Source organism: Crotalus tigris, unplaced genomic scaffold (assembly GCF_016545835.1).
Source record: "Crotalus tigris isolate CLP2741 ecotype Arizona unplaced genomic scaffold, ASM1654583v1 scf7180000023689.1477605, whole genome shotgun sequence".
Lineage (NCBI taxonomy): Eukaryota > Metazoa > Chordata > Lepidosauria > Squamata > Viperidae > Crotalus > Crotalus tigris.
In genome coordinates this window covers 1356571-1379571 of record NW_024100120.1, presented here as the reverse complement: position 1 = coordinate 1379571, position 23001 = coordinate 1356571, and the positions used below count along the sequence as shown (strand labels likewise).

General features: G+C 39.9%; 1 protein-coding gene across 1 annotated transcript; it reads left to right on the top strand.

Annotated features, from left to right (window-relative positions):
• The first annotated feature begins 368 nt into the window (after positions 1–368).
• Positions 369–22125, top strand: SHOX (short stature homeobox). Its single transcript, XM_039320798.1, has 5 exons — positions 369–1004; positions 4693–4901; positions 11548–11605; positions 11683–11771; positions 19809–22125. Exons 1-5 carry the CDS (start codon positions 704–706, stop codon positions 20052–20054), a joined length of 903 nt encoding a protein of 300 aa, XP_039176732.1. The 5' UTR covers positions 369–703; the 3' UTR covers positions 20055–22125.
• Positions 22126–23001: the final 876 nt, after the last annotated feature.

Here is a 23001-nt window from a genome sequence, read left to right as displayed (position 1 = left end):
CGCTTGTCCGCCTCCTATAATAAGTCCACAAGCACTCGCGAGCAGGCAGTAAAGGCTTCTTCGACTTTTGTCCCCCACACACTCCCCTCATCGGCTGAGTTCCTGCAAACCTTGGCAAACCACGCCGGCCAAGAGGTACCTGTGGGGAGGGGGCTGGGAGGGAGGGGCTCATTGGCTTTCTCCCTCCGCCTCTTTCTGCTCTTTGGTTCCCGAAATCAAGGTGCTGCGGACGCCAGCGCGTGATGAAACGTAAAACAAGCCAATTGCTGGCCCGAGGAGGGGGAAAACGTTCTTCGGCGTCTGGGAAAGAGGCAGTAATTGCTGGAGACAGCGAAAGCTGGGGGGGGGGGCTGAAGTAGCTCAGTATAAATAGTGGGATCTCAAATTAAAAGGCATAAATAATAGCGGGACTGATCTAACCCCGATTCAGCCTCTTCTGTTTGTAGAGCTCCTGGGCAAGGGGTATCTGAGCGCGTGCCCGCTCATCCATACATTCACACATAGGCGGGAGCGCGTGCGCGCTTCTACACCCCTCCCTCCCCAGCCTGGACCCCACGACCAGGACTCCAGAGCGGAGCCGCATCCGACAAGTAGCGCAAAGCCCAAGAGCAGGATCCCTGGCGGTGGAACAAACTGGCCTGGCGGTTTGGAGGCGGCGGGTTTTTTCAGGGCCCGGCTTCTCCCCCTTCGCGGCCGGGTCGCCATGGAAGAACTTACGGCGTTTGTGTCCAAATCTTTTGACCAGAAAAGCAAAGAGAGCAGCGGCGGTGGAGGCGGTGGAGGCGGTGGAGGCGGTGGCGGCCACAAGAAGGAGTCCATTACGTACCGGGAAGTTTTGGAGAGCGGGCTGGCGCGGACTCGGGAGTTGGGCGGCTCCGATGCCACTGGCCTGCAGGAGCTGGCCGAGGGCGGCCCCCACTGCCCGATTCACCTTTTCAAAGAGCCTGGGGAGAGCGACAAGGACAAGCTCAAGGACTTCAACCACGCCAACAGGACCTCGGAAGGTAAAGAGGAATCTGTCACCCCCTGCCGTCTTGGGCCGTCCCCTGCTTCCCCCGGGTTCCGCTTTGACGAAACTGTAGAATAGAGATGGGGACGAAGGGGGTGGTAATAACAAGAGTAGAGGTGGTGGTGGTGGTGGTGGTGGTGGTGATAGCAGCTGAAACAGCAGCAGCGAAGAGCATTCAAATAGGAAAACGAATCTCAAACTTCAGCAGTCCCGGGTCCTCTTTCCTTTCTTTAGGTGAATTTAAACAATAGAAGGAAAGAGCTTTCTTCATCGGCTACCACGCGGCCCGTTTTCCTTCGCGGCCAACTTAAAATCGAAGCATTGGGCAGAATTGGTTCTAGGGCTAATCTCGGCGGAATAGCTAGAATTATTTTAGTTAGGAGATGTGGGAAGGTTTGTGTGTGTGTGTGTGTGTGTGTGTGTGTATGTATGTATGTATGTATGTATGTATGTATGTGGACCTTTGGGGTGGGGAAGAGCTAACAAGCTCAAGATGAATTGGCCGGAGGCTTGTCAAGCAAAGGGAATAAGAATCCGCTTGCTTAGGATATTCTGCAAGCCTTTCACCTGAATACTGCACTGCTTTTGGTTCTGGCCTTTAAGGGTTTGCCGAACTGAATAAGGATCCCCTTTTTTCAGTTAGGGCTACAGTATAGGACACTATAAATACGGTCCAGAGAAAAGGGGAAAAAAAAACAATATAGGAAGTTAAGCAAGCATTTCTTTGGCCACTTAGAGGGAGTTTCATGCCACTTCTGCTCCTGGGCAAACCCGATAGAATTAAATCCAAGTATCTCTTAGGTTCAAAACGGAAGCATCGCTGGCTCCTGGCAGTTTCGGTGGTGACTGTTTAAGCTGAGCAGGGAAGGGAAGGACCACTCCTTTAAAAACTGTAATTCGTTAATCCAACTAACTGTATTTTAGGGGGTTCTTCTGTTCTAAATGGGTTCAGATATACAGATGTTCAATCATTGTCAGAAAGACCCTTTCACTAAAGTCTCATGTAGTATCAGCTGGACTTGCCTTATGCTTTTTATTTATTAGATCTGTTGTGATCTAAAAAAGATTGGCTTTAGGATGAAGTGATAATTTATATTTCCAGAGGTTACTGTAATGATTTTAAGATCGATCGATCTCTAGCTATCTGTTTATCAGTTCAAGAATGACTGAATACAAAGTTATAACGATTATCTAGGATACTCAGGCGCTAATAAACCCAAGCACCCGTATTATTTAGAAAACACTGTAAAGATTAAATAGTTTTACAACATGCATGTATGCATAACCTCCCAAAATGCATGAATCCATGTAGTCTGTATATCACATCTTGAAAATGTACTATATACAAATATCTATTGTCTATCTATCTATCTATCTATCTATCTATCTATCTATCTATCTATCTATCTATCTATCTATCTATCTAATCTTTATATAGAAAAATGATTTTCTAATGTTTACCAAACGTGCTGTTTATCCACAATATCCAAATCTCCCCTATCCAGCGGCATAATAAATATCGTGGATAAAACACCCAAAATGTGCTTGTAAGGAAGGGCAGCTGGGTGGAAAATGGGGAAACTCTGGGCTGGAAGTCGGTGCCACAAAACTCGATAAAAGTCCCTGGATCGAGACTTGACGGGTTTAAAAAGAATCGAGTATTCGGGACCATAGTTGCTTAGATTTCTATAGCTTTGATCAGGTGGTGTAAAAAAAATCTAACTACAGTCTCTAATTCAATACTATGGGCTCCCCTCCCCCGCCGCTTTTATGCTCCTTGGGAGACTTGGACTGGGAATTCAAGTAGGCTAAAGCTCTAAAAAAATCTCCGCTACAATTTTCTTGGGCTGCAACAGTTAAATCCTCTTCGAAATGACTTTTCAGTGTGTCTCCTAAAATGAGTAATCTCCGAATTTTAACTTTACAGTATAGTGAACTGATTTCATTGAGTAGGGGGGCGGAAGTTAAAGGAAATGAGCAGCCGGTTTCCATTGCAGCCATTTTTTAAGGGTGCAATTATGGAAATCCATCTTTAAGGAACACATCTTTTGTGCCAGCTAAAAGAGAAATTCGGGAGCTTCTTTTGCTGCACGTGCCAAGAGAAAACTTTTGCTAGAAAAGGGAGCCAACAGGGCTCAATCACACTCCTTTTCTAAAAATGGTGATTTTTGAACCTGGGAACCTAATCCTGAGCTTTCCAGAGCAGCCCCTCAAAATCAAGGCGGAAGTCCCTCTCCTTAAGCCTTCGGAGACCGCTGCTTTCTCCAAGACAGAACCAGGGCAGAGGGCTCTGTTCCACCAGCCACCTTTCATACTCCTGTCCCGAACCTGCCCCATTCCTCCTTGGCCGGGCCTTACAGGGTGCCTTCTTACCAACAACAGGGCCTTGGGCGATTACTTTTCTTTCTAGCTTGCCAACTTATGCCCACACATTTTTTCTTTCTTCCCGAATTTGGAAAAAAGGACTCTCTCCTCTCTCCTCGCGGATCCGGCTAAAATTCTCCTGCGCCCTTCCCTGTTCCTCCTACGGTTAGCTCCCTGAGGTCGGGTGGGCTATGCGTGTGCTGGTGTGTTTCTCATGGTAGCAAGCCCTTTGGTGTCTAGCGAGGATTCTTTCTCATAGCCAATAGCTCTGGAGAGGGGACACAAGTAGAGTGAAATCCTTGGGATCTGTTAACATTTGTACAAAGTGGTTAAGAGGAGGATCCCCCCCCCCCCGCCTTCCAGGTTTCAAGCATATAAGAGCAAGTTAAGGACATTTCCCATCACCTCTTCCTGAATGAAGACGTGGTCCGCTCTTCATTTTATGTTCTTTTAACATCCCCCCTCCCAAGTCTCACTTAAGCTGACGGTATGGAACAGCTTTTAACTCTGATACGAAGGTCTGTCCATCTCTAAGCTTTTGCTGAGCCTCTGCTAGCCCATTTCTCTTATCTAGCAGAACTGGACCGGTCTTAACACAAAACCAAGCTTAAGAACACTTAGTACTTGGATAAGACACCATCTCTGTCTGTAGACTAAACGATAAAGTTGAAAACTTTCTGCAGACCACTTCCACATGTTTGCTAAGAATGCTATTACATGGACCTGTCTATAAAGTTAATAGGCAACAAACTCATGTATGTATGGAGAAAATGCACCGCTTATAATAAGGGATGGGGCTTAAATTGATTTCTTGTTACCTGTTCCCTGAATTGTTTACAGTATCATGAAGGGCAGACTGTGTTCTGATTATCGAGATTTGAGTTAATTCTACATCGAATACCAGAGCTAACATTATAACACTTCGACTGGTGGAGTTGATTCAGTCTTTTGAATTGCCCACAAGAAAGAATTGGAAATAGTGACTTTTAAAACAGGCAGATGGCAAGATTAAGGCATCCCTGTTGCTCAGCGAATCTGTCTGCAGATCACCATCAGGTCTCCTATCAAAGGAAAGAAATCCCACGAGACCCTGGAAGTATCTTTGCGAGAGAAGAAGTTTGCTTAAATCATCCCTTAGACTCCTTAACAAATATTGACCAAACCCTATTTGAGTTACTCTCTCATCTTTTCCTATTCTGGGCTCGCGGGGTCAATAGCCTGTTCGATTAGTTAGGAAAATTTCTCCCTCTTTGGAAGAGGCTTCCGATACTCAGCTCTGATGTTTTTCCTTTCTCCTTTTCTTCGTCTCCCCACCCTAGGGATCTATGAATGCAAAGACAAGAGAGAGGAGGTGAAATCTGAGGACGAGGACGGTCAAACTAAGTTGAAACAGCGGAGAAGCAGAACGAATTTCACCCTGGAACAACTGAACGAGCTGGAGAGGCTATTCGACGAGACGCACTATCCGGATGCTTTCATGAGGGAGGAGCTGAGCCAAAGGCTTGGGCTGTCTGAAGCTAGGGTGCAGGTAAGGAGGAAGAGAGATCGTCCGTCCTCTGTTCTGGACATTTAATTCAGAGGTTGGTTTCCTTATCGAACAATATCAGGTAAACGCGTCCTGGAAGCTGGGGAGAGGATTGTAGCTTGGACTACTGTGGTCGGTTGCTTGCCCCCTCGGAGCCTTTCGTTTCCACCGAACGCTCGGCCTCTCTTGATCCCACTTCCAACCAATCAGCTGCTTGATTTAATAGATCCAGCCAGGAGCGAAGAACCTTTCGCTTTTTTCTTTTGTTTTTGTTGCACTCTGTGATGAGGCGGGGATAACGGCTATAGAAAAAGCTGGGTGCTTAGGGAGTAGATAATCCAGAGCGGGGGGGGGGGGATGTGCCTCTGTTTGACTTGCATAACAAGAGCATGAATTCATAGGGCCCCATCTGCTCTTCTCTCCCTGATGCCCCTTAAAATATAACGTCTCTAAATCCTTAAGAATAGGTTTGAATTATGTACTGATAATTCGCCAAGGCATCTGTGACCTGTGTGCATCTCTATATCTCCTATCATCTTCTCCCTGTCTCTTTTCACCCATCTATTCATCTCTGGGGTTGCCATATTAGGGCAGCAAAAAGATACAAATACTTGTAATCACTGGTTGAGTGTGTTTGAATATTAGTAGTTTGGGTTGGTAGTTGAGCTGTTGGATTGATCTCCGAGCTTGGCGATTTGGCTGCAAATGTTTCCTCTGTCAGAGCACAACTCAAAGCGCACTGAAGGCGTCCCCCCCCAATGGAGATGAAACGTTTGCAGCCAAATCGCCAAGCTCGGAGATCAAACCAACAGCCCAACTTGTAATCACTTACTAGTAATTAGACCTACTAGCTATCTGGACTTCAGTTCTTCAAACTGTTAAGCCTAGGGTTTTATTAAAAGCTACTGGCCACCTTTGATGAACAAATGGACTCCAAAGCTAAAGTAATGTCAGTATTTCTAACGGTGTTGCATTAACAATGATACTTAATATCGGTCAGATATTAAGTAAGGAAAGGGATTTTGATAAAATTATCTTGTGGGATTATAGCACAAGGTTTTAAAGTCAAAAGCAGGTGAAGAAAAATTACTCCAGGGAGTTTACCGTTCTTTCACAAAACAGATTTTCCTTGCCTATTTTATGAGATGAGGGAGAAAGACATCCTTAGGAGAATCTCAACGAGATGCTCTGATTTCAGACTCAGACTTAGTTTCCATCAGATCGACTTCCTCCTGGATTTAATATTATTGAGTATGTTCTAAGCTAATAGCCAGAGTTAGATCTCTAGAGACCAGCATATACTCCTGGGGAAACAAAATTGTTGTTTAGATTGTAATCAATAATCGTTTCCGTTGTAATTTCCCCCTCCAAATAATTGATACTTATTCTTTTTCTTTTTTATGACAAGTAATGGGAATATTTCATATACATTTGCCGATTTTGGAAAAGAAACAATAGGGAAAATGACCAAGAAGGTTGCAGTGATTTCAGTTCTCCCCATATAATCGGCTACAATAAATGAATTAAGAGATTAAATTTTGGCTGAAGGCGACATAACTTTTACGTCATGTTTTCCAGTTCCTTACAAGAGAAAGGTTCCTGTAGAGGGCTTTGATATAAAGTTTCCATTAAAATAAATTATTTGTAGCATTTCTCTAAAAATAAATTACTTGTAATTGAATTCTGCACTCTTTTAAAACAGTTTATTACTGGGGTTAATCCAGCACCCTAACAGGATATTCATAGTTACAGGAAAATTGGCGTTCCAAGTGTTTGCAGGTTTTTGAAGTTCTCCGCTCCCCTTAACCGTTTCCCTCCTCGAGGCAAAATTGACCACTCTTTCACACGAAACCCATAAAGGCCATATACTCCGAAAGAGATCAGCCTGATAGAAAAGAAATATTTAAAAGAGAACGGGCCTCCGAGAAAAACGACAGCCCTTAATTAAAGCATGAACAAGGTTTGATGTGCCTGATAGGAGTAGATCAAGATCTTATTCTTGTTTGGTAAAAGGAAGGAACGGAAGAGACTAGGCAGACCCCCAGCCCCTCTTCCATTCCAAAACAGATATTTTAGTATTTCCAGAATTCTCTTCTAATCCCAGTCAATAGCGCCTGTCCCTTGTTGTTAAAGGATCTAGTTTCAATTTAGTGTGGAAATCTGCTGCAAATAAATTGGAGCTCCTACGGTAGCTACTCCTTATTAACCTTTTATTTTTAGTGTTGTACCAGCAACTCATATCGCCCAGCTGTCAGTGTTATAATTGAAAGTTATGAGACTGTAGTGAAGGGTAGGCAGTAATTCAATTACGAGCAAATAACTTTGGGTTTTATGGCGCAGGGCTAAATTAAATGTCATTATTCACTGTCTCTAATGGAAATCAAAAGGAAATCAGATTAAGGCATTTGTGAAAGAAATCACTGAGTGATCCTTAATGAAGAAATAACTGTCTAAAACACTGTCCTGCGCTTTACTTAGCATATTCATGACTAGTTGGAATTGATCGGGAATCACACCCGGGCTGATTTATAAAGACTCTGCGCTTGGGCTAATTCATCACTTCCATGTCTCCTACTCACTTTCTCCTTCGCCTCTTCCGGAGCTGAAAAGGGAAGGGGCGTTCTGCCATGTTGAGCTGGCAGACCCCTGGGCTTAAGTGGACGGGACCGAGGGCAAGAGCGGGGCTCACGGCCGGAGAGTCAGAGAGGTTTAGTAAGGTATTAAGGAGGTTTCGCTAAGAAGACCTGTCTGTCTATAGATCCGCACTTGGCAGAGGATCCACCTTTGTGAGTGGTGTCAGACTTCTTACCCGAAGCAGAGAAAATCAGGTTGCTCTTGGGTGCAGAAAAAGGAAGGACCCGCTTCTTTTCACGCCAAACCTCTAGAATTTAGCTACTTTTCCTCCTCGGCCTAGGAAGCTAAAAGCTCCTTTTCCCCAACGTCCTAAATGCATATCCGTCTTTTTTAAAAACCATGTAAACAAATTAGAGAGACTTTTTCAATAATTGCCGATTAATTGACCTGGCTTTTTAAGATCAAGAATTTATCTTGGTGGATATTATCACTTATTTTTATGTCAAAGCTGTGGTTGATGGCGGTTATGGTTGGAGTTTTCATTTCAAGGGAGATTCGTTTTGCTCTGGGTCAAAACAAAATCCAGTTAAATCCGAAACTCTCCGCCTGAAATTGATTAAAGCTGTTAGTCTGAAGACACGCCTACGAAAAGCCATTGTTTCCCAATGGAGACGAAGGAAGATAGTTTAGAGTCGACTGGGAATTTTATTTTGTTTGTTTTTATGCTGGGAAGAACATTTCGAGAACCTCTTAAGGAAAACAAGGGGTGGTGCTGCTGATTTTTAGGCAGAAAGAGTAGAGGAGAACCACGGAGAGAAAAAGAAAAGCTCCTGTTTAAAAAGTTTCAGGATTCCTCAAAAACGCTTTTTTATTAATTTTAATTTGGCTACTCGGTCGCATATTGGTGACTGAGGGTGGCAGTGGGGAGAGGGAGAATATCCCACGTGCTGCACTCTAAAGACGGCGGATTCCTGTTCAAAAAACCATTCCAGTAGCTCTGGATAATTAATGTCCTTGGAAGCCTTTCTTTGCACTAATTACTCCGTTGTAAATGGCCATCATTAAGGCAATTGAAGAAAGCTTGGAGGCGAAATGTGATGTAGGAAGTGCAGTTAGTATTAATTAAGCGTATGATCAACTTGGCAAGCGGAAAACCTCGGCAGGGGCGGGGCAAAGGGCCACGGAATCAACTCTTAGATTTGATCTGTCTCCATCACAAGCAGTGGCTGGTAGGCTGGCTGGCTAGGAAAGCAAAGGGTGGGCTTTGCAGGGAGGCTGTATCTTTTCAAACAAGGTTTGAAACATTTCTAGCGGGGGATAAACTCCTTGGCTACTGGTAGACCAGTGAGATGCTTCACAAGAAGACATTTCCAGAAGTAGGATGGGCAGATTTTCTGGATTGCAGCAATTTTAAAGTAAAATACAACAAATCAGCTGGGAGGGCAGGATTTATATTAATCTGTTAAACCCAGATCTGGAAATGTTTTGATTGCCTGCTGGAAGAAATACCTGTTTCCACAGCCAGAAAGAATGTCAAAAAGACATATTTACATAGACTGATTATGGATTTAGCCTCATATCCTCAACCTAATTAAAACAGAAGTTTAAAAGCACAACTGAAAATCAGCCAGACTTGATACTTTCCCTAGTGCCTTGTAGTGACTTGTGTTTTAATCACAACCAGAATTGCATCTTCCTTAACTACAACATTCATGGATGATGCAAAGGCCACAGGTGTCAAATTGCTGGCCATCAGGCGGGTGCATCATGCCAAAACTGTGCCCACCCCATGGCCAGCAATGGGAAAAAAGTCAAGATAAGTTGCCACATGTCACATGACATTGCAAGTTTGACACCCATGATGCAAACTCAATCCATGTGATTTTAGGGTTCATTGGGTTATAAAAAGATGGGCTTCCCTCAGTCCAGTTCATCTCCTGATGACTACTTGGATGTGTTTATGTTCTGTAATGGTATGGAAATGCTTCATCTTTGCCTTCTTCTGAGATTGTAACTTCGTACTGCACTCAGATTTCCAATGCTCTCCCTTCTAAATACAGTAGCTAACTAAGTATAACTTGATTTAGCTTTTTCCTGATCAGCCAAGGTTATCTAGATGCTGCCACCTAGCTGTAAGTATATGTGTGGGAATCCCAAAAATTTAGTTGAGAAAAACATGATTCCATTGAATCCTAGCTAAGCATGTTCAAAGAAGATAACTAAAGTGTTGCAATTTGAATTAGTTTTCAGGAAGGTGGATGTGACACTTAGAACTGAATTCACACTTCATAACTGGAAGACTTGCAATCTCAAGTTTCTTCAGATTTTTTTTTCCTCCTGGGGAGGAAAGCTATTGCAAATCTAGACAGCATACTAAAAAGCAGAGACATCACTCTGCCAACAAAAGTGCATATAGTCAAGGCCCTGGTTTTCCCAGTGCAATGTATGGCTGTGAAAGCGGGACCATAAGAAAGGCTGAGCACCAAAGAATTTGGAACTACAAGAATAAAGGTTTGCACTGTATTCTTGAAATCCAGACTGAGAAATTTCAGGGTGTTTTCCCAGCTTGGAAATTTCCATAGAATGTTGAACTACAAATCCCAGCATGCACCACCCCAGAAAGGAATGTTGGGCTCCAGATTAGCAAGTTAAAAATACTTGAGCATAATTTTTGCTATATAATGAACTTTCCTTTTCAATTTCCACAATGCTTTAAGCTTGTAAACATGGGCTCCCAGCATGTGCGAAGGCAGCTAGGATTGTCACACTATTGAAGGTGGGTGGTTTGATTTGGAGAACCCAGCCATTGGGTTGGAAAGGCAGCTTGCTTTTCTTCTTAGGCCCTTCAGAGGCAGCAACCTCAGTGGGAATGGATCTGGTCTCCAAGCAGGTTTGTGTAGGTAAGCTCAAGAGATGCTGCAAAGTGATTTTGAATTGGATTTTATCTCCTTGTAAGGAAACTTCTTATGGCTCTTAGGCACATCGAGGAAGACCTCTTTACAGTGATCCAGGCACAGTATATCTTTTTGCAGAAAGGGATGCTGGTGATCTATTCATATCAGCAGCAGTGAGTCCAATCCCACTTTCCCCCACTTGTAGGCTATTTAATTGGATTTCCCTTTCGGAAGGAGCTAAAACTATTTGCACCTGTAGCCCTTTCATGGAAAACTGTCTCAGGCCTTGTATCATTTTGATCCAATTACTTTAGTAGTCATAGGGTTATTAAGACTCAGAATGCTAGTTAAGAAGGTGGGCAAGACATATACAGCCCATTTTAGCATAGAACTGGGACAGTTAAGTAGGTGTGTGGATGCAAATAACTTTATGCAGTGAATGTCCTGCATCCTTCCAACTCTTACAAAAAAAGGTCACATCTGGATGGTTTGAAGCACATCCCCTTAATCTGCATTATGCTGGCAGTTTTTCCCACTCAGATGCCATTCTGATGGTTGGACTATAACTTCCAACATTCCCAGTGACCCAGCCCTGGCTATTGTCATTTGCAGCTGAAGGGTGAAACATTTTAACACATATGGAAAACAGGAGATTGGGAAAGGCAGATCCACAACTGAGTAAGGTGGGAAAAATGGAGGGGAGTCAAGATCCCATTAAATTTTAAAATTATAATCTGTTGAAATGTTGCTTGAACCCAGTGGCATTTAATCATGAGTAGAACCTCAAGGGATTGTATTATACCAGTATTCTATTACCAATTTTTTCTTAATTTAGCCATGAAGAATAGGTTTTTATCCTGTGAGCATTATTGTGTATGGCTTTTCTAAAAACCATCTCTTGATATCAAGCAAACAAACTGAAATGAAAAGATTCTCTGCTCAGGAACTTATTCTGAGTATTAGAACTGAACAAAAGTTACCTGAGACATTTGTCCTCACCTGCTTATCACAACCAAGAACAATTTCAGATCTTCCTTCTCATACCAGCATTTCTGTAACCACATTTTTCCCCATCTTTCTAGCTTTTAAGAAAGTTTGGGGAGTCATAGGCTAATATCCCTTAACTCAAGGCTGCTGCTGACTGCTTTTACTACTGCCAGCATCTCTTCTCCTCTTGGCAGGTTTGGTTCCAGAACAGAAGAGCCAAATGCCGAAAACAGGAGAACCAGATGCATAAAGGTAGGTCCTGGAAGGAAGTGGGGACAGGATCTGACCTTTCTGAAGACTCTTTCCTGACTCTATACCTTTGCTTGCAGGTGTGATCTTGGGGACAGCCAGCCATTTAGATGCCTGCCGAGTGGCCCCCTACGTGAACATGGGAGCCCTAAGGATGCCTTTCCAGCAGGTAGTTTATCTGAATTTTCATCTCCAGGCTGACCTATCTAAGATAGCTGTTAAGTTAGCATTTGGACAGAGGGAGAGAAGAAATGTGCGATAGAAGGACATATTCTGTATATCTGTACACAGAAGGGTTTTCATTACCAATAGTTCCTGGTGCCTTGGCTCCCTGGCCTTGAAAATAGAATTCCAAAAAGTTTTAGCAGAGTAGGTTTATTTAAAAGTCGTCCCTTCAATATTCTGTAGAATTCTAATAAGCAGGCTTAAATCTTTGCCATACTCTTGTAACATAGTCGCTCTGTGAATGAGATGGGCGGTCTCTAAATTTGACATATAAATAAATAAGAATAAAATAAAATAAAACTATATACCTATTGATTGTGACCAGCATCTCAGTTTGATTCCAAAATACTTGCTAATAGGTAAAACTCCAGCCAAAAGAAGATGTTGCTGAAGTGCATTGGCTGAATTTCAGCTTTTTGAGCACTTTGAAAAGGCACACATCCAAAACAAGTTATTGCAGTGAATGCAAAGTGAGAAATCTTTCCAGCTGTGTGGGATACATCCTTAGCATGTAGTCTGAGTGAGTGGAAAATAGGATTTGGTTTTTTTCTTTCTGTCCAAATCCACACACTATATTTCTTCAGTAGGGCTGGTTTTCTTTAGATATGAAGAATAAGCAGCTTTGAGTCTGGTTAGTACTTAAATTGGAGAGCTCCAGGAAATACAAGGATTAGGAAGTTGAAATTGAAAAAAAAAAAAAAATCCAGAAAAAGGAAATGGCAAACTACAGGGGTAGGATGTACTGGTGAAGTCAAGCTCAGTCAAATTCAACTCAAAGAAAACTTTTTTACATGATGTACAATGGATCTTTAGCAGAGCTAAATTCTTGTAGCATCAAAGCTTAGTGGTATAGCCTGTTATATACTGCTGGTTGGAAAGGAAGCACACTGTGAGTTGCTGATTGGCTAATCAGTAGTAGCAGCCTGTGTTTTGTGCTCCTCGTCTGAAAATTTAGGCACCCCCCCCCCGTGAAATCTGTCAATGACTGATGAAGGCTACATTGTACACACACATATCTCTGTGCAGGAAATAGAACAAAGTTGGCAGATTAATCAGGAATTTTTGGTTATTTCCCAGAATTCAAAGGTGCTATAAAGCCATTTAAAATGTAGAACAAGATAAGGGCAGCATAACACAGGGGAAGCATTGGAGGATTTTTGTGTCAATAATAACTGAGAGGAAAGGACTTTAACATAGTGTTATACTACCCTATCACAGGATGTTATCTATATCTTTAATACTTTCACAATTATTACAGATGTAGCCTCTGTTAAGGTTGAACATGGAACAACTTGATTTCAAATAGCACAAAGAAGGCAGTTTTGCTCATGACAAGGAAAAACAAAACTAATGGGGACAGAGGCAGCTATGTTAGCATTTGAACATGGATCCTGTATTCTTGAGTGCTAACGTTTTTCCTTCCCATCCCCTTCTACTATTTTTCTTTCTTCTTAATGTCAATATTTTCTAGGTTAGATGATTATCTAAAATCAAGTATATTCATAACATTAAAAAGAAACTTATGTGTAACACTGCTATTGAGTTTATTTTTTGCATAAGATTTTGTTGTATGTTAAAAAGCCTAAGTAATAACATCAGTTCTGCTGGGCTTCTTTTGAAGCTATTATTTAACTTCTTTTTTAAAATTAAAAAAGTACCATCATTTTTGGCTTTTTGGAGTAAGGAATTTAGTGGGTGAATGAAATAAGCCTATCTGTGTTTTTCCTACTTTAATTCATCAGAGGAGTTGTGAGAAAAAATTTAGTCTTCCTCTTTTTTCCAAGAAACATTTTTTCTTAGCTATTTTGTAAAAGTCTTTCAGGGAAAAGTGGCAGTCTGAATAAGCTGTTACAGAACCATTGTCCAGCTTTATTTGTGAATTTTTTTGTGGAATTTTAGGACTGTCTCTAGACTCCCTTGCATGGTATTTATAATTTTTATATTTTCATATCAGATCCTATATCATTTCTCTTTTGAGAGAAAACCTATTAAAGGGAAAATGAAGGAATGTGCTTTAGTGGAATGCATGTGATCAATAAATTTTTATATGTAATGGTAGAAAGCTAAGAGAATTTGGAGTCAACATTGTAAAAAAGAGCCACATTGATCACCGACAATTAGAGCAGGAGGTTGCATAGGAGGCATAGAGAAGCCAAATGATTCTAAAGCAGCATGTAATTATTCCTTCATTTTCCCTGGGTGCTTGGCAACTGACCTCCATTTACAGCTTTTTGCAGGATCCCATAGTCATGTCACTGCAATTTATGACTGGCGTCTACTGGTTTCCACAAAAAATTCCATTGTGGACAATGGGTTTGCTTAACAATTCTGTTGATTTGCTTAAGGACTGACACAGAAAAATGTTCTAAAATTGGGTTGGTCACTTGATGACTGCTTAACCAGCATGACCTACGACTGTAGTTCTGGGTTCAGTGATGTTCATAAATCAAGAACTACCTATACTGTACTTTTATCAAGGTCATCTTCCTTATCCTCTACATTTTTATTCCCCAAATAAACTCCTAGGTAAATAAATCTGGTTTTGGCACATGTGATAGCTAAGTAGTGCAATACAAATTCCAGAAAGAAGAATTTGCCTGAAGGAAAATAAGACCAGAATCAAAATTAAAAGGGAATGAGGGGAAAAAGCAGGGGGAGGAGAGGAGAAGAAATATATAGTAGATAACTACACAGGAAAAAAGAAAGAAAAATAAATGATGTAAGCAGAAATGACTGCCAGATACTGGATCTTTGGAGCAAACCAAAGGAATGCAGGGATTGGAATATTCAGCAAGAGGGAGACTGTGGAAAAAGGAGACTGTTACTGATTAAAAAAGAAAATGAAACTCCAACTCAGCATAGTATCTTGTATTTTAGATTTTAGGGGGCAAAATAGGATAATAGAATTGAGATGAAAAAGTCTTGCAGTCAGCATGAAAAAGAAATGTTGCAGGTTAAAGCTGAAATACATTTTACTCCTAAGGACTGTGACTGTGATTTTCCAGGAGAAGATCTGCCCATTTTTGTGTCAGTTGCTGAAAAGTAGAATTTGAGAGCAGAAGACTTTGTGAAATTCATTTCCAGTTTCACTAAAGCAGGTCCAATGAGTTCCACAATAATTTTCCTGAAGAACAAGTTGTTCCATATACAGCTTTTAAACAAACTGTATAAAGATGTTAGTTAAGGGACCTGATTTTTTTTCAGGAATTTGTTTAGATCTTTATACCAAAAGCCAGAGAACTCTTGTGGAGTTTTGCCCCTAGTGCCTTGTATATATCACTCAACTCTTTATATTCTATCCTCCAGTGCTTGATGTTGATTGCCCTACTATATCCCAAGAGATCCAGTATTACCTATAGGGATCATCCACCTGGGAAATCCTCCATTAGATGTGGTTACCAGCCATCCATAGCCTTGTTAGAGCAGCTGAAAATCACAATTCTATGTATCTAGCTGTTCTGAACCATTCCATTTTGATACGTTCATCATTCTCTGTTACAGCATTTGTTTTCAACTGCAAGAATATCTGTTGTACTGTGAGTCTACTATCTCTTTAGCCTGCCCTTGGTATGAAAACAATACACTTATTTTGGACTGCAAGAAACTTAAGAATAGTATGAGTTAAATTGCCTGTGAAATAGGATATAAATATTTTTCAGGAGAATAGTATAGTTGGTACATTTCTAAAGGAATGTAGATGGCCTGAGATTAACAATCCAGAAAAAAGGATGGAATTAATACATGTGGACTAATTTTATTTCCCATGAGTTAAAGATTAAAAATAAAAGAAAGGACGCCAAAATCAGTAATTGGAAGTACTAAATAAAGAGGAGTTTCTAGTCAATTTTGGCAGAGTTATTTTTAGTCCACTCTGAAAAAACTGTATACAAGAAAGAAATCTGTTTTGGTCTGATGAGCTTGATTATAAATTAAGAGAGCCTGTGAGTTTGAGTTATGGTAAGAAAATCTTCTTTTTTTGACAATGGTAGACCATGATGCTTCCTTGGCTGTTATAAAATTAGAACTAATGGATGGAATAAATATTATTCCTCACCAATATGTAACTTTACAAGGGCTTGGAAGCAAAGATCCTTATTAATTACCAGTGACCAGAATGTTAATAAAGTAGATGTATTATGATTTGAAATAGGTGCAATGGAACATTAATTCATGTTCTTTATTAGATAAAGGTTCATGTTTGTACTAGAAGTATCATGTTTGTACTAGGAGTATCCCTTGCCATCACTCAGAAGAAAGGGCTGTAAAGAGTGTGGAAGGGGAAATGCATAATAGCAGAAGAGGCAGCAGGAAGCATTGGGGACAACACTGTATAAACACAAGTCTCTTTAAAAGAGAAGTAATAGAAGTAATAGAAGAGTGAAGAAGTTTGGAGAAGATAGAAGAGAATGCAGAAGAGCTGCACTTTTGGCTGTTGAAAAGCATGAAGATGCAATAGCAGAAAATTAAGGAGAGACATTTGTAAAAGCTTCAGATGTAGTACTAGAAAAAAGGTCACTGGGGACAGTTGTTAAGAGGTGTAATGAGAGGCAAAGCAGGAAAAACAGCTACAGCAACTTTTTCTCAGAAAAAGGAAAAATATTATAGAAGTGGCAGTAATGGATTTGCAAAAATATTGCATAAATCCTTGGACTCAAGGTAGCACTGTGGTTAGAATGCAGTATTGCAAGCTGACTTTGTTCACTGCCAGCAGTTCGATCCTGACCAGCTCAAGATTGACTCAGCACTCCATCCTTCTGAGGTCAGTAAAATGAGGACCCAGATTGTTGGGGGCAACATGCTGAGATTTGTAAACCACTCAGAGAGTGCTATAAAGCACTATGGAGCAGTATATAAGTCTAAGTGCTAATGCTGTGCAAGAAAAACAATGAAATAAATTCTTACTCCAATGATACTGAGCGGTCACCTGAAATAGAAACTGAAAAACAGTGTTGAGGTTGCTAGTAACATATGAAAAGAGGAAGAAATTAATGGTGAAAAGGTAGAGAAATCAGTGGAACTCAACAATTGAAGGAGGATTCAACTGAATCTGAAAGCAAGTCTGGTGCTGGATGTTTTAGCTGTTCACAGTGGACGGAAAGTGATATAATTTCAACTATTCCTATTGAGCAAAGAGTTGCTGGAGTTGCAGACATTTCCCATCTTATTAGGAAAAGAGGAAATCAAAGGAAGAAATTTAACACATACCAAAAATCAGTAAACCAGTCTAAACCATATCATTTGTGGAAGTAAGGTTGCAAAGATGATAAAGTTAAAAAAAACAAAACTGTTAGGAATAGCACTTAGTACTTAGACTTATATACCACTTCACTCTCTAAGCAGTTTACAGAGTCAGCATATTGCCCCCAACAATCTGGGTCCTCATTTTTTTGATATTGGAAGGATGGAAGGCTGAGTCAACCTTGAGTCAGTGAGAATTGAACTGCTGAACTGCTGGCAGCCAGTAATCAGCAGAAGTAGCCTGCAGTACTGCATTCTAACCACTATACCACCATGGCTCATGGTTTAATGTAACGTAACAGAAAATGCATAATTGAAAAGAAAAAGATGAGATTGTAGATATTTTATAAAGACAGTAAAGGGAAAAAAGAATTGTTTTATATATTTAAAGTGAAGTAAGTTCTTATGTTTGAATCCTGTGTCCCAGAATGATAACAATGCTAAGCTGAAAGAGAAGGAAAGATGTCTTGAAATGATCAATGCTTGCTTTTACTTGAATGTAAAGATGCTTCTTTATAGGAAAAAGAGGCAGAGGCTAAGAAGAGGCTAAGAATCTGGGGAGAATGTAGAACAGATTAGAGAATAAAAATACAGAAAGGAAAGGGACACAATCAATATATTAAAAGAAACAGAAAAAGCGCTCTTGTGATAAACAACCCATAAATACCCCACTTCTAAATATTCTATATCTCATCCTGGCTGTCTTTATGAAATTATTATTAAAGTTTTTATTGTTTAAAAAACCCAACATGCTATACCTGAGGCATCATGCTTTCATTAAGTGAGGCAAGGAGAGATTTTGAATTGAGGTCAAATTCATCATTATATTTCTGCTGAAGTAAACCTAGTTTTATCATAAGATGCACACTATCTTTTGACTGGTAAATCCTTAAGAATCTGTCCAACCACAACAAAGGCCAGACCCTGGGCAGGAATGTGGCATGGGGGAGGGAATAGGAGGGATGAGAGGTTCTATCTGGAAAAGCTAGTTCACAATAGTTCCAAAAAAGGACTCTCTTAGTAACTAATATAAATAGGTTAATAAGAGAATGCTGTCAGTTTGAGTGGTATATTCACACAGTGGCATTATGCAATGGTAGATTAAATTCTGGGTTATAAGAAAACATAAATGCATCTTGATTATGAGTTTTTTATTTTTAATCTGTGAGTACCTGTTTATCTATTTTTGAATATTAGTGTTAAAAACAAAAATGGAAATCAAAAAGACTAATAGCGTTACTGCGGTAGGGTGTTGGTTTACGAATATCCTGGTCATTTAAAAAATGTGGCATTTTTTTTGTCTGTAGACCATGCTCTATTTTTAAAAGATGTGGATTGCAGCTGTGATACCTGGGGGAGGGTGGTGTTAAACCTTTCAGCCTGTTTTGTAGGAGTGGTTTAAGGGACAAGATTTAACATACCCATTTTATTTTATGGAAAATCACTATAAACACCATCAAAATTAGTATGATCTTGGGGCTGTCTCACATCCAATTAAGAGTTATAGGATAGTCTCCCTATGTGTAAATTACCACAATTTGACAGGAAGAAACTCTTATTTCAAAACCATACCTAGCAACTCTTGATTTTTAAAGCAGAAATGGAAAACTTTTTTCAATAAAGGGCTCTTGAAATATTGGAAGATGACCTGAGTTTATGATGGGTGGAGCCAGATTTTAATAGAAGACGGATCTAGATGAAGGAGAGGATGAACCCATTTTTTAGTGTGAGTGAATCTTGCATCATTACTTCCCTCTGCCTCTTTTTGTGCTACCCAATTCCATCTCTGTCTTCCTTTCTCCTTCAAGCACTTCAAGCTGAAGAGTTAACTATTTCCAAAGTGCAAGAATGGATCAATAGGAATTACTTAGATGATACTAAGTATCACATGAAGTTAATTAAAATGTTGTAGAGTTCTTACTCAGCCATAGAATTTTTTTCTCAACTATTTATTTCATACTTGTGTGCCCCAGAGAGATAAATGGTAAATACTCAACCTTCAAAGAATTACAATTACTTAAATAAGTAATCATTTACAAAGCCAAAGAGTAATGCCTGGTAAAGAGTAAGGGAGATGACCTTGACAAAAATGTGCAAGAACCATTACCTAGACCAGTGGTTCTCAACCTGTGGGTCGGGACCCCATTTGGGGTTGAACGACTATTTCATGGGGGTCGCCAAACAACGCAGTCCACCATTTTCCCCCCCTTTCCTTAGCTGTGCTACTCCCTTTTATTCTATTGGCTTTTGAAAGCCAATAGAATAGACTCTCTTGAATAGAGTCTAATTCTATTGGCTTTCAAAAGACAATAGGAATTGTCCAGGCTGTCTCTGCCCTGCTGAGCCCGCCAAAAGTCCCATTCTGCAAATGGTGCTGCACCAGTTGAGTAGTCCTTGACTTACGACCGGTTGAGTAGTCCTTGACTTATGACCGGTTGGGGGTCGCGGCATTAAAAAGGTTGAGAACCACTGACCTAGACAAAGAGCTGAAAGAGGGTGGAAACCCTGAGAAGCAAGACCAAGCATATGCCACTCTGATTCACTGGGGCATGAGAAAGAGGGGGATGACATAAACAAACTTGCAATATTCTATTATCATGCCCATCTCAATAAAGTATATTCTCCTTGTGGAATTGTTTTCTTGGTCTGGTAGGACTGACACGCCCATTTCTCCTACTGGAATATCTGTTGGAATATCTCCTGTTAATCTATTTTCTTTATGGTTCTTTTATTTCCCCTCCAGGTCCAAGCTCAGTTGCAGTTGGAGGGGGTCACCCATGCTCACCCTCACCTCCATCCTCACCTAGCTGCTCACGCCCCTTATTTGATGTTTCCTCCCCCTCCCTTTGGACTCCCAATCGCCTCCTTGGCTGATTCTGCCTCTGCAGCTGCAGTTGTGGCTGCAGCTGCCAAGAGCAACAGCAAGAATTCCAGTATCGCTGACTTGAGGCTCAAGGCCCGGAAACATGCTGAGGCCCTGGGGCTTTGACATTTCCTTTCTGGAAGCAGTTTCATTGGCAGGATGGACAATAATTTCGTTTTCTCCAGCTGCCATCCATGCTTGGCTGAGACAAGGACAAGTGCTAGATTTTGAAAAGCTTGGGAGTCCTTATAGATGCACAATCAGCACTGGCCTGCTTTTTCTTCCTTTCTTCTTTCTCTTCTTCTTCATCTTCCTATTTTGTTCCAAGATGTAAGAAGTGATTCAGTTGATCTGAGGATTTAAGGACCCACCTGTCTACCTTTTGATTTTGGCCAAGTGCTTAGTGCTGCTAATTGCAGTCAAACTTTTTCACTCCCACCAGATGCACACTGGGTCTGAATTTTAGGTAAAAATAACAACTTTACAAAAGAAAAATAAACAAGAATACTTTGGAGAGATAATTCTTCAAATTATGTGGCATCTTTGAATGTTGGAACAATTGGTACTTGACCATGGCCAAAGTGATCATTGTGTCAGCCTAAAACTGTTCACTGCTATCAGTTTTGAAAGTTGTGCATGTACCTAACATCTAACACCATTTGGAAATCACAGACTCTACTGAAACAAAACCCAAGCTTGAAACAATTCCAGGGGCTGGTCTCCATTACCATGACATTTCTCCTTAGTTGCCAAGTATACTCTAGCTATTTCATAAACTGCTCATGAACTAATTTAAAACATGGAATTTCAAATCACAGATAAGGTAGTTTAATCTGGACATAGCTGTATATTTTACAAGGAGCTGCAACAACACAAACGTTTGAGAGACAAAATTACACAAAAATCAGAGGTGATCTAAGAGGTGATCATCTAACAATGATAATGAACAGAATAATAATTAACCATCTGAACAAGCAGATATGCTTGTAAGACAAGGACAGGTTGACTTCCTTGCTTTGCTTTCCAGATGTTTGGATTTCTCAGAAAAAAAAATCTCTTTGGCTTGCTCTTAAGAGATTGATTCAGCTATCAAAGATGGACATGCAGTTTTAAAAGCATAATACTGATGCAGTGTTACATTTAGTGAAATGCAATTGAGTGCAGTAAAGTGCAATACTATAAATATTTTAGATTAAAAGTGAAAAATAGCAACACATTCTTATTCTGTTGGTAACCTACTCTATAGAAACTGTTACCTGGTCCTTGGTGCTCAGACTTAAGAATGATCATTTATTGCCAAAATTAGATAGTCTGGTTTTTCTATGGTATGGTGAAGAAATATGAATTGCTTATATAAAGGGAATTGCCATTATTTTGATCTGGTTTATGTCCCATATTTCTGGGAACTAAGCTCAACTGCCTGTTTTAATTATTATAATTTTAATTAGTGTTATTATTTGGCAAATTGTTTTAAAATAAGGAGCAACAATCAAGAAAATGTCATATATAGGTGGATAAATTCAGTGTGTGAATTGTATAAATGCATAGAAATAAATCCAGTTTTAGGCACATTAAATGCACCTTCATTGGAGTTTTCAAATGAGTAAAATCTGTAATATCCGTCATAGAGAAAAAGGGAAATCAACTGAAATTGTATTACCAAACTGGCTGGGATTATTATGCCTATGTTTCTCACTCGCGTGTAAATTTATTTAACCAACTCATTAATTTGGTGCATGATCTGGGGAGAAATATTCATCTCCTTCTATAACTGTTTGCATTTGATACCAACATTTCACTGATGGAATCTTTGCTTCTCAACAGCATACAGTCATCCAATCTTTTGCCCTCAAATGTATTTGTTTTTTAAAGCAATTAGTAATTGAATATTTTGTTATTTTTTTAATCAATTTATAAGATATATTTAATTTGTGAGTTCATATTTTCAAACTTTGCTCCTAATGTTGATATTTTCTATTGAACACTCACTCTTAACTGTTGGCATATTACCTTTCACCATTCATTTATTTGGTGTAAATTATATTTTGAATATACTTAAGAACAGATACATTTACCTGACTTTCCTATGTCTTTGCAAAAGCCCCAGTACCTCTTTGTGCCAAGACTATAATAAAAGCATAACATTAAATGTATCTACAGTCTTGCACACAGGTATACATAGGACTGCCACATTTGAGCTGTAAAAATCTGGATGCCATTAGATGACAGTAAAGAGGCACAGAAAACTCTGTTGCCATTTAGTAACCTGAATTTGCAGCCTAAATATGGTACGCCCATATGTCACATAGAAATACTGTATGTATGGTTAATTGCAATTTTAAAGTTGGTAATAGAGAAGTCAGAAGTCATGGCATTTTTTCTCTGTGAATTATCATGTAAGGCTTTAATGGAACTTTTCATGTAGCATGATGAAAACCCTTTCAAAATTTTAATTCTTTGGATGCCTTGGATAAAGCAAAGTTAAACTCGTGGGAGTTGAAATCCAACTAACCTGTAGAGCACCAGGTTGAGGAAGAGAGAGCTATGGAAACTATCAGCAAATGTTTTCTGCATGCAATGCCAATGCAAACTAGAGAAGTGTTTATGGTATGTAATTGTAGAACAACAGTAAGATAGCAGATATTTCTCCATTCTGAATACAGATGGAATTAATTAATTTCAGTGCAATCAATCATTTCCCTTTATCATAAAGAACTAATCTACTTTAGTGCATAGTTTCATGGGAGATTCACCGTCTCCGCCTATTACAGTATATTGATTTGCTCTAAATTCATGCTCTAGTTCATGCTCAATTCACTTAAAGTGGAACCGAATTCACCCTAGGATAGGAATAATGGAAATTATATTTATGGAAAGTTTGATGAACACATTATCTTGTTATGAACCTGTTTTCAATAATATTTATCTCTCATAATTTGATTCTGGTTTTAGAACTGAATCTCCTCTAAATCAATTCAAGAACCATTGGTATATTTATGGGATTTTCAGATTATGTAATGGACTTCTATGGTTTCTATATATCTTCAGATCAGATATTTTGGGAATATTTGCC

What these genes read in the sequence shown, in the direction of transcription:
- SHOX (XM_039320798.1), top strand. Translation starts at nt 704, where the DNA reads ATGGAAGAACTTACGGCGTTTGTGTCCAAATCTTTTGACCAGAAAAGC. An exon ending in TGTCTGAAGCTAGGGTGCAG is followed by an intron (nt 4,902 to 11,547) that starts GTAAGGAGGAAG and finishes TCCTCTTGGCAG; the next exon opens with GTTTGGTTCCAGAACAGAAG. An exon ending in GGAGAACCAGATGCATAAAG is followed by an intron (nt 11,606 to 11,682) that starts GTAGGTCCTGGA and finishes CTTTGCTTGCAG; the next exon opens with GTGTGATCTTGGGGACAGCC.